We start from the raw sequence: 12,424 nt of genomic DNA on the forward strand, positions 1-12,424 counted from the left end.
TGCAGTATGACATGATTGCATCATAAAATTAGGCTTTTAGTCCTGATGTGAGCAACAGTTACAGTATTGTGATGTGCTTTTGTTGCTATGAGCAGACACAGTTTTGCAAGAGCAGTTATATTAGGAAAACATATTAAATACTTTGTCAGTGAACATTTCACAATATGTCAGTTAACATTGAGTCCTAATTATGTTAATAAATAAATACATAACCTGGGTGGCATTTTGTTTTCCTATTTGCTGTTGCAAATAACAATTACATGCGGAGAGTCACCTGGGCAGTAGCAGTGGTAGAGAATCCCCAAATCATTTAATTTTCATAGGATGTTCTTTTGTATCTGCGTGCATTCGTGTTGTCATTTGTTGAAACACCTGTAATGCTGTGATAAAAATCTAATTAAAGTCCACAAAAACAGTCTCAGATTTCAGTGTAAGAGCCTCCGTTTTCAGTATAAAAGCACAAACCATTGCCATTTTTTCAAGACACCAGATACTTGGTAGCAACAGGTTAATTATGATTTTGATTCATCGCTGGCTCCGTGGCTTCCATCCCTGGGGAGGAGGAGAGATGTTGGCAGCTGACTTGAAACAATGGACTGCAGCAGCTGCTGAAATAGCAGCAATACGGTGAAGATGCTGGCTGAGGAAGCAGTTCAGCTTCAAAAGTCCCTTTGGAATATATGCATGCTTTGTTTTCAGCTAATTTGGTCTAGTATGTCTTACTGTAGGTCTCTTCAAACTGTATACTACTGTACTGTACTTTGCTTAGTGTAGCAAGGACATTTAGACATCACAGACTCAGTGATCTGAGGTCTGCCTGCTCTTTATGCTTCCCCTCAGAGGCACTGTGCTTTGGGCTTACATAACTGGAAGGGAAAAGGGCACGATACACAGGGAACCAGCTGAAAGCAGTCACCTCCAGTGGAAAGGAAGCAGAGAAATAAGCAGCATGCAGAATATATTCTAACGGTCTGTAACTGTGATGCAAAAGAGTGACTGCGGGGCTCCTCAAATTTAAACTCTCATAGTTACAGTTGATAGCACAGTCTGTAACTGCAATGAATCCATTATGATAGCTGCTACTATGACGGCATGTGGAATATTTCAGAAGTCAAAAACATTAAAGCATGTCAGGCATGTCAAGTGTTACTTCTCTGCAGCTCGGGTGGGCGTGCCATCTGACAGCAAACGTTATGTCACATGAGCTTGGCAGGGTGATGTTTGAGATGTTAAAAAAAACAGCAAATGTATTCCTCAAAGGAGGTCGAAGGAAGTGACTCATCACAATGTGAAGTGAGCAAGAAAAATAAAAGCCTGTGGGACATTCGGGAGCATGTCAATTTCCTTCACAATCATTTCAGGAAAGGTCTGCAAGAAATTGCTTATACCTGTGGACTAAAAAAAAATGTTCATGTTGGCGAATTAACAAACAAATGACACCACTAATCACATTGCATGGTAACATAAAACCATCAACCATATTCTTTGCCCCTGCTCTGTTTAATGTTTCTGTATGTGGAAGTCGTGTATTCCTGTATTAACAATTCTTTTCTCTCCCACCAGAAGTGGAAAGTCAGCCAGACAAAGATCCGCGTCATCTCCACGCTGATCTTCATTCTGTTCGGGTGCCTCATCTTCGTGGCTCTGCCAGTCATCATCTTCAAGCACATCGAGGGCTGGAGCACTCTAGAATCCATCTATTTTGTCGTCATAACCCTCACCACAATCGGCTTTGGAGACTTTGTCGCCGGTGAAAAAGGTCACTTGATTTTCTTTCTGATTTACAGGCCATCTTTCATTTTTATGTCAGACACCCAGTTTAGAATCAGTGTGTTTATAGTTGTTCCTCCGCCAGTCTGACTCAACACATGTGCACCACAGCAATAGGCCTGCTTTTTCATTCTGTGCTTCACAGGTTTTTTTATGCAGTTAAATCCCTGCAATATGTTAAGTGCTCCCATCTGTTGACCCAGAAATCTATACTCAATACTTCCAAAACAAAAAAAGTTTTTTTTTTTACTCACTAATCAAAATAGCACATTGGAATTGGAATGCTTAAAAAAATCATAATGATCTTGGGCAATTAATACTTTAACTAATGCTATAAATGTATAATAAGACATAAATCCTCTTTTGTGTGACTGAAACAAACAGAAACATCCAGCCCGAACATTTAAAAGAATAGTTTGACAGGTGGTATTAGCTTGATTTGACCTGCTTGGCAAAGAAAAAGGGAGAGGCAGATGGGAAAAATCATAAACACTTAGCTGCTAGATTAAACTTCCATGAGCAGGCCTAATGATTATAAATGACTATCTACTGCGGTTTGCACAGGTGGTGTAAAGTAAACCTGGACTGCTGTTAGTGAAACTGGTGCTGTAATGGGCAGTTATCTATAGTAACTGCACAGTGAGTGGACTGCGCTGCATCATACCAGTTCATTTATCATCCAAAGACACAGTTGATACATGCCGGAGCCAAAAGGGCATTTAAATGTGTTTGCACATGGATAGGACTTATATTATTAAGGTAAGTCCATGCAGTACTCATGGTCAAAACCTCCACAGGGATCCTTGAACTCTTATCCTGATGAATGGCTTTCTTCCCTCATCAAGACTTTCTCCAAGTAACTGACTTTGTTTGTTTCATATTTGAATAGCCTATTCAATCTCATTAAAGAACCTGTGTCTTTATTTTTATCTCACATAACAAAATATCCCCTGTTACAAAGAAAAGAAAATACTAAATGGAACTTATTTTCTTTATTATTTAGATGGCCCATGGAACAAATCCACTGTCTAGTATTTATAATATACTGTATTTATGCATTTACAGTTTTCGCAGATTGTTGCTTAATAACCATTAGAGCAGCAAGATCACACAAATGGATTTACAGGAAAAGATAAGTGAATATTTTATTTTATATGGGAAATTTTATACTTAGTCTCAATTTCTCCCCCTTTTTATATTCTATATATTCTTACAAAATGGTTCTACTTAGAGTCAGGACTGAGTCGAATGCCCAGGGGCAATAAAAGGCAGCACTACAGCAGAAAAACATCTGCAGACTCTACAATGGAGAGACCAAGGCTCATTAAAGTATGAAAGTTAAAGGCCCATTTTACTCACCTGACTGACTGCATCAGGTCTTCTTACACTTAAAATCAATCCGGCCTTTTTTTGTTCTTCCGCTCAGAATGATACAGTTTGGTAAGTAACGCATGTAACCCAGGGTCATGTAACTTGTAGAACTCACTTGTTGTGTCTTTGGTTCTGCAGGTGGGTCAGACAGCTCAGAGTTTCTGAACTACTACAAGCCTGTGGTGTGGTTCTGGATCCTGGTGGGCCTTGCCTACTTTGCCGCTGTGCTCAGTATGATTGGAGACTGGTTCCGAGTCATCTCCAAAAAAACTAAAGAGGAGGTACGTGGTGATGTGGCTGTATGTCACACCAGAGGTAGTCTATATCGACGACATTTCATTTCCGAGATTGTTCAGGTGGCGCCGGTAATTCCGCCGGATGTCCCTAATTTTCGGTCGGATGGCCCTAATTTTCGGTCGGATGGCCCTCACATTCCGCTTTGTTTGTGTTGGCATTCTAAACTCTGGTAGATTTGTGAGAACTATCGGTTAACTGCTCCTCAGATCTCTGCAGGGTAAATTGAAACAGCTAGCTAGACTGTCTGTCCAATCTGAGTTTTCTGTTGCACGACTAAAACAACTTTTGAATGTACACTTGTTCCACCCAAACAAGTTCCTTCCTGAGGCTATTTTGCAGTGGCACCGTCAAGACAATTATGATTGGTTTAAAAAAAAAAAGCCAATAAACCAGAGCACGTTTTTCTCCTATCCCAGAATGTTGTGTGAACCAGCCAGACCCTCCTCCGCAGCGCTGTGGAGGTAGGTCTGGCAACACGAGACTACACCAGAGGTGACGCAAGTTGGAGATAAAAAAAAACACTCTCTGGTAAAGAACGAAAATTATAATTTTACCTCAGAGGTTTTTGGCTGGACTGCAGGGACCAGCCCTAGGAGCTGGAAATTCTGTCACTGAGTCACTGACTGAAGCTCCACCATTGGTCAGAGTGAGTGTGATGACGTCAGTGTTGGTGTTTCCCCATTGGCCATTGGCCATTCAAACTGTATTGGTGTAACACAGGCTTTTGCCTCCGCTATTGCCATCAATCAGCTAATTAACTTAACATAACTTAATACAAGGTGGGGGTTGTTGTTGTTGTTTTTGCTGCCACCCATTTCAACGTTTTAATGCACAGGCTTGGCAGCATGGGCAGAGTAGGCTACATGCAGATAAATGGCACATCACCGTGTGTGTGTGTGTGTGTGTGTGTGTGTGTGTGTGTGTGTGTGTGTGTTTGCTCCTCTCTGTCGATCTCTCTTCAGTCACAAATGAACATGTGGAACAAGTAGGCCTACGTAATTTAGAGAAAAAAAACAATCACAAACAACTGCACACTGGCCATTTCTAAATGAATATAGTGGATAGGCAGATTTGGGTATTTCATCATGTAAAAATCGGGGGAATTGGTAAAAAGCTTTATGTAGCTTTATGTTCAGTTGCTAGAGCTTTTTTTAATTAACCAAGTTTCAGCTGTCTGATTAACCTCCTTTTTTCCCTCCAAGACCAAAGATATTTTTCCAATCTGACAAGCACAGAGTTGTGTTTCCTCATTTGGCACATGGTTAGAAGCTGTTTGGTCTAGAGATGCACCGATTGACCGGCTGGTGACTGGAACTGGCCGATTTTCACATGATCGGCCATGACCGGTGACTGGCCAGTCAGTCTGACATATGCCGATTTTATGCCGGTCAAATCATGGATGTATTAAGAGAACTGGATACAGCGTTTGGCGCGAAGCCCCGTTCATTCCAATGAGAGTGCTCATGTTTGTGTCCAACCAAGGAGATGTAATCATTATGTCGTGCTACTAGCTAGATACTAGCTAGCGCTAGCTACTAAGGTTAGCCTGCAGTCATTGACATCAACAGTCAACGACAATATTAATTATAACACTTCACTTTGGCATGTGTTAATTAGTAATGCTTATCAAAATAAACGATGGATGTTTTGAAAGAACCAAGGCGATGTAATCACTATGTCTGTAGTAACGTTAGGCATATAGCTATGTACAGTGTTACCGTTCTTAATACACCCATGCAAGCTACCGCTGATGTCAGCTACTAGCCGATAGCCCCGGCAGTTTGGGAAACGCTAATGACGTTACATCCACATTACAGGCTTTACAGCTTACATACATCCATACATCCCTCGGATGTATCATAAGATAATACCATGGATGTATTAATAGAACACATGGTGAATTACAACCATTAGCTATATCCATTATTACAGCTATAGGATCTCGGGAGAACAGTCATATGAGCATACGCAGTGCAGGGCGACATGGGCGGGCGCAGTCCCGTGGGTCTGCTCACGTCCATTATGCGCATTCATCATGCCTAGTTTAATAACTGTCGGTACACGATCCGTTCTGCCTGCACGATCCGTTCTGCACATGCGCAAAATGTTCGCGCATGCGCGGTTGTACGAGGATTTACGACACTGCACGATCTGTTCCACGCTTCCAGTCGACAGCCAAGCTAACGTTAGTTTAGCTAACAGCTAATTCGGCTAACCACTAGCTGATTGTAGCGGTCTGCCGTTAGCCTCCACAGGCAAGCTAACGTTAGTTTAGCTAACGGCTCATTCGGCTAACCGCTAGCTGATTGTAGCGGTCTGCCGTTAGCCTCCACAGGCAAACTAACGTTAGTTTAGCTAACAGCTAATTCGGCTAACTGCTAGCTGAGACAGCATGTAATAACTTTAAAAGACCCTCAAAATAAAACTTGAAAATAAACGTTGACATATATAACAAACACCTAACATATATAACAGCTGTTACGTCAGTTCTACTTTACTTGTGCTCATTTAAAATACAATCACTCAATACTTGTCTTTATTGTTATTACTGTGAAGTCTTAATTTAGCTGTAGCTGCTTTTCCCATTACGTTTGAGTTAACGTTATTTTAGACTGAATCTAGCTGTCAGCTAGCGGTTAGCCGAATTAGCTGTTAGCTAAACTAACGTTAGCTTCCCGGTGGAGGCTAGCCATAGGCTAGCGTGGAACAGATCGTGCAGGACGTATCCTCGGTAAAACAATATTATCTTGCGCATGTGCAGAACGGATCGTGCAGGCAGAACGGATCGTGTACCGACATTAATTCTGGATTCAGCTGCTACCTGTTTTCATACAGAAGTATAGTTTGCTAAATATATCAAATTTGTTTTGTTGGATATTGGATGTGAAAAGAAGGAAATGGTTCTTCCATAACATTGCACTTTAGAGTTAAAGTAATTTATATAGTTCTATTTTATATCGATTATCTGTTAAAAAAAAAAGTCTATGTTCTATGCAAAATGTAAAATGTTCTATTAAAGAAAAGATAGAAAATAAATATTTGTGTGTGCTGTAAATCGGAATCGGCTAAAATCGGTATCGGCAGGTCAAACTCAATGAAAAATCGTAAATCGGCCTAGAAAATTGTAATCAGTGCATCTCTAGTTTGTTCCCATTTGACCAGACACTTTTTTTTTTAGGAATAGCCACCAAGTGAACACAATATAAACTAAAATACAGTAAAAAGGTGTTATAATCAGACTTTGGCCCTCTACAAGACACCATGACAAGAAGGAGGAGGGCCATTTGCAGAAAGTTCAGGTGTAATCACATCCGTCTCCCCTCATAGTGATAGAGTAATACCTCACAGCGTTTTCAAGTTCACTCTTTATTCTGAAGTGATAAATCTCCATCCTGGCTGAGCCCTGTGGAGTAAATGCCAGCTTGTGCAAGAGTTGGATTAAATATTTGGTGTTTTGTATGTGACTGCAGCTGCTGGGTAATAAGATACCTTGCCCTTCTGGCAGGTTCATTATATATATGTTATAAGAATGAAGAGAACCACACATACATATACTGTACACATGCAATATCATGCATAAACCAGCCACATACACATCTCATGTGAGAATCCTTGCACAGACATAATTGGGAGTGCAGCTGTGGTGGCTGTGAGCACTTACTGAGAGAGAATGTTTCAGTGGGAGGTCGGTGGGAGGGGGAAGTGGGGTGAGAACGATCGGGAAGAGAAAATAAGAAGGAGAAGGCACATACTCAAGTGTTTGTGCTCTAGTGTTTTTGTGTGTCTAATGTGCGCACACATACAGAAACACACCATCAATTTTAACTTAAGTGCTCAAAAGTCTGCTTTAAACATGCACAACTCAGAGCCTCATAGACAATTAAACAGCCTGGAGAAAGAAGCCTACACTGTTATCCCGAATTAGTAGACTGGGTAAAACCAGCCCGATCTGCCGGCGATTTGATTTCGCCCTGCAGCTCAGGCTGGAAACCTGTACGTTTATCTATCCTGCTTCCGTTACACATTTGCGGGAACCAATCACAAACTGGCTTATCCACCTGGCGCGCTATTGGCGGGTTTAACACGATGACGATAGAGAAGCGAAGGCAAGCAGCTTTTTGTTTACATTCAACATGACGGCCAACGAAGCGCAGCAACCCGTTGATGCCGCTGTTGCTGCTGTTTTAAAAGATTTCAAGATTTGCAAGTTTTCTCTGAAAACAGAACAGAAACTTCCCTGGAACACTTCCTACAAAAGAAGGATGTGTTTGCCTTACTATCGACCGTCTTTTTTTTTACTACGGACCGGCTTTCGCTCTGCCTCTCTCTGCAAAGTACGTCACCCGGATCGTTGGTCTGATTGGTTGAAGGACTATCCAATTGTGTACAGCGTCATGTAACTATGCCCGTTGATCAAACCTCTTGTGCAGAGAAAATACAGAGCAGACTCCTGAATTAGTTGACTTTACTAGAAATTTGCGTGGAAACCCGCTGCCTTAAACTGTTTAAGTTTTTACACCAGGTGAAACTTAACAAGTTGTATTAACACAGAGCAGTAAGTTGATGCAGTAGACAAATCAAGTTTACATTATTAGTCATTACTAAAAATCATTAATAAACTTAAATTACTTTTGTTAAAATATAATAAATATCAAACACTAGGCTCTACTTATCAAAAATATAAAAAGGAATCATTCTTATAAATATGTTTTTGTCTTTATAACAGTATAGTTTTAAGAACAATGAATTCAACACATTAGTTCCAGTAAAACAGAAAGGATAACGAAGCATAGACTGTATTTTCCAAAGTACTCTGCATGGATCTGAGTGACCTTACCCTAGCTCACTGCCCAGACCCCATCAGTCCCACCCCGGGTCTCGGTCATGGTGCAACAATAAATGTAGAGCAACATGAACGCTAAATCAACAGATAATATAGATGCACACCCAACACAGTAATAGAACATATTAAAACACACTTTAACTAGGACAGAAACCGTTCACAACATATAGTTTTTCCCATGAGCCTTTGTACTGCTTCAGCGCAGAACAGTTCAAATGACCCCGCCCCTCCTATAGTTATCTCTGCTATACATGAGCTGTGCACTGCATACTTAAGCTGATTATTACAAACAACTAATGTGATTTAGTAGTGAAGATGGTTTTCAACAAAACATGAAAGAATAAGTAGTGACCACTAAAAAGTTTAATTACAACTAAATCTGGGTTTACAGTGTAATGCATTATAAAGGTGAGATCAATGATGTGTTCATTCCTCTCCCCTCCGTTGCCTCTCAAGGACCATAAAAAAAACAGACTGTGCCTACCAGATACTCTACATAGTCTCTTTATTTATTTTATTATTATTTTTATTTATTCTTTTTATTGCTTGAGGATTCTGCAGTAAATTTTAGAATAAACTTCAACAGTGATGGGTAGGTAAGTCAAACTTCTCATGACAGTGCAAGTAGTTCCTGAATTAGAGTTTAGATTCTTGGCCCAAGCCCGAGCCCGACCCGAGCCCGACTGGTCGGGCCGGGCCCGGGCCGGACCCTTGATCAAGCAATTTTTTTTTTTTATTTTATCCATTACCTTATTATCCTATTTTGGTGGGGAGATAGCTATGCCATAATCAGAAATATTATAAATATATATATAGGCTATATAAAAGTAACAAATGTGTACAAAAGTTAGGCTGCAGTTACAAAATGCCGCACGTGTCATGCACAGAGTCTCCTCCTCTCGCACGCATCACACCGGGAGCTTGAAGATGTAAAGAAAAAAAGAAAAACAGGAGAATTAACTTTGAGCAAGTGTGGAGGAAAGTCGGAGGTATGGAAGCAGTTTAAACAAGTCGTGGGCAGTGACAACAATATGTTGTTCATCATTGTTTCTTTTTTTTACGTTTCTTCATTCGGATCCACTTGCGATCCGTTCCATTCTAAACAAACAGCGCAGTTTACATGCTTCGTCCTTGTTGTATTATTCTAAACAGATTTCTGCAGTTCAAACAACTCTGAATTGTAGTTGAGAACGTCAGTTATAACGGCCCACGTATTAAAAAATTGTCGGGTTTAAATCGGGCTCGGGCTCATAATTACAGTTAATGTGTCGGGCCGGGCCGGTCTCGGACGCAACGTGTTCGGGCTCGGGCAGGTTCGGGCTTGATTTTTTGGGCCGATCTAAGCTCTATCCTGAATGATGAGACTGTATGAAAGTTATGTGGGAACTAGTCTGGCTTACCGGAGGTCAGACTTTATCCTCCCCTTCCGCTCTCTCCTCTACCTATTTTGCAAGGGGCACCGTTGCTGCATCTGGGGTTTAGCGCCACCCCAGACAATTGTGATTGGTTTAAAGAAATACAAACAACCAGAATGTAAACTCCTGCAGCGAGACCATGCTCCAGCGCTGACACAGCGCTGTGGCGATAGGTCTGACAATGCAAGAGAACAGAATCTGCATACTTTCTTAAAGTTATAGATTTAGACATTTTGGGAAATAAGCATATTTGCTTTCTGGCTGAGAGTAAGATGAGAAGAGTGATACCACTCTCATATTGTCTGGTAAAAAAATGGCTAAAGCCAGTAGCCAGTTAGCTTACTGTAATGTAGGAGCATGTTGCGCTTGATTGACTGGCAGGCATTAATATTAAGTCTCTTCCTGCAGGTTGGGGAGTTTCGAGCTCACGCAGCCGAGTGGACAGCGAACGTGTCGGCAGAGTTCAAAGAGACCCGGCGGCGACTCAGCGTTGACATCTATGACAAGTTCCAACGTGCTGCATCCATCAAGCGCAAGCTGTCATCAGAGCTGGGTATAAACACGACCCTCAACCAGGAATTGACCCCTGGCAAAAGAGCGCTGTCTGTCAACCTGTATGAGGACAGAGAAGCATGCCCCAACTCGACTCTCTCCCTCAATCCCATCACGGGAACCCTGGCCCGGAATGGCAGCTTCTACCTGAACGGCCTCAGCCCAGACTACGCTGACCGGCAGGAGATCGCCATCATTGAAAATCTAAAATAAGACGCGGCATGAAAATGAGATTCAGGAAGCTGAATGACATGCATCTGTTAGTGGACAGAGCTTACAAACATGTGCCCACTCTTGTGCTTATTGTTTGAGCATCTGTGGTAAGGTACCTGTGTGCATTCATTAAGTGGATTGTGCTCCAATCATTGATTGAAAACCTTGAAAAGCTTGACTTAAACACAGATCAATCGTCAAAACTCAAATAAACACATTTGAAGTGCTCGCTCACAGGTCCCATCAAATCAGAGGAGGAAGCCGACTTCCTTTCTTTGTGTCTGTGCCAACGTGATCGACAGCTGTGCAAGCGATTGAGCCAAATTAGAAGCCTGCTCCAGAATGGAACTAATGATTGTATCAGAGGCATGCGTTCAACAAACTTATCTCATGAGCAGGAAGGAAATGAAAGCCCATATTGAGGTAGCAACACCTCTTCTTCACATATGCCCACAAACAAGCCTGTGAACACACATAAATAAATACATTCATCAAACTTAGAAAGCAATAGATGTATCTGTGCTCATTTCTTGTTGAATTTCCAGAGGCCCTGAAATCTGCATCAGAAAAAGAGGATCCTCACTGCTAAAAACACTCCATAATCAACAATGAACGCTTTTTCTTGACGAGGCAGCAGTCCTGTGCTAACACAAAGAAATGGGGATTTTTCTTTTTAGTTTACACTTCTTCCAGTATGAACTTGTATGCCTTGCATTCGCCGGTCAGTCTGCCCTCGCTAAAGACTGACATTTGGCTTTTCACCCTAAGGAATAATCCACTTGTGCCTTACTGAAAACCACACTGAACATGTGAGGATGGTGATGCATGAAGGACTGAGATACGCTTTGTCTGTCCACTTACGCTCTCATACTTGTTATATTAGCACAGAAAAAAAAAAAAAATCCATATATTCAGGAGGGCATCTTGGAATAAAAATAGTATGAAGAGGAAGCAAATGGATAGAGAGGACATGGAGATTTTTATTTAACTCATTTCAAGAGGAATCTACAGTATGCATGGCAACCGAGTGGAGAAACAATTTCTTAACAACTGGGAAAACGTCAGCTTTCTGTCTGCCAGTGTGATTTAGCCATTGCCTACCAGTCTTAATGTGTTGAGAGAGTTACATTAACCACTCAGTGCCAGGCTCACTGATCAGACCCCATTCTCCCTTATACCAAAGTAATGATCCATGAATCTGACAGAAGAATCAGAGAGGTCTTCTGTGTGATCAAATGACCAGGAGTGCTTTCTGTTATTTTTAGAAATTAAACCCACCGTTGTGTTTTTTTTTTTTCTTCATGAGACTGAAACATAAATCTTGGTGTGTCAACACCGTCTTTTTTCCCAATAGTACATACCACAGAACAGGGGTTGCAGCTGATATTATAACCCGGCATGTATAGTACTGTAGCAAAGAAAGCTGCATCTTTCCCCTTACTGCTGTTTATGTTGCAGCTCTCATCACTACCTTGAGATATAAAGTCATCGGATTAAGATTTGATCCTCGCCAATTTTGAATGTACACCACCAGAAAGCTCTATTTGCTGTTTATCACTGCAGTGACAAAATTATTAAAGGTCCCATGGCATGAAAATGTCACTTTATGAGGTTTTTAAACATTAATATGCGTTCCACCAGCCTGCCTATGGTCCCCCAGTGGCTAGAAATGGCGATAAATGTAAACCGAGCCCTGGGTATCCTGCTCTGCCTTTGAGAAAATGAAAGCTCAGATGGGCCAATCTGGAATCTGCTCCTTATGAGGTCATGAGGAGCAAGGTTACCTCCACTTTCTTTGCTTTGCCCGCCCAGAGAATTTGGCCCACCCATGAGAGAGAGACATCATGGCTTTCAAACAAGCAAAGTGGCAGTTGGTCAAGGCCACACCCCCCACCCTCCACCTTGCCCCCCCTCTCTCCTCCTCAATATCATTTAAAGCTACAGACACAGAAATGGCACATAG

The 12,424-nt window shown here is 41.5% G+C and overlaps 1 protein-coding gene across 1 annotated transcript in view; it reads left to right on the top strand.

Moving 5' to 3' along the window:
* Window positions 1–10,999, top strand: part of LOC116066397 (potassium channel subfamily K member 2-like) — a 33,417-nt gene extending 22,418 nt beyond the window's left edge. The window contains exons 5-7 of the mRNA XM_031322433.2: window positions 1,564–1,759; window positions 3,280–3,422; window positions 10,105–10,999. Coding sequence (XP_031178293.1) covers window positions 1,564–1,759; window positions 3,280–3,422; window positions 10,105–10,461 — 696 coding nt within the window. The 3' untranslated portion in view covers window positions 10,462–10,999. The remainder of the gene's footprint in view (window positions 1–1,563; window positions 1,760–3,279; window positions 3,423–10,104) is intronic.
* Window positions 11,000–12,424: the final 1,425 nt, after the last annotated feature.

This window comes from Sander lucioperca, chromosome 19 (assembly GCF_008315115.2).
Source record: "Sander lucioperca isolate FBNREF2018 chromosome 19, SLUC_FBN_1.2, whole genome shotgun sequence".
NCBI lineage: Eukaryota > Metazoa > Chordata > Actinopteri > Perciformes > Percidae > Sander > Sander lucioperca.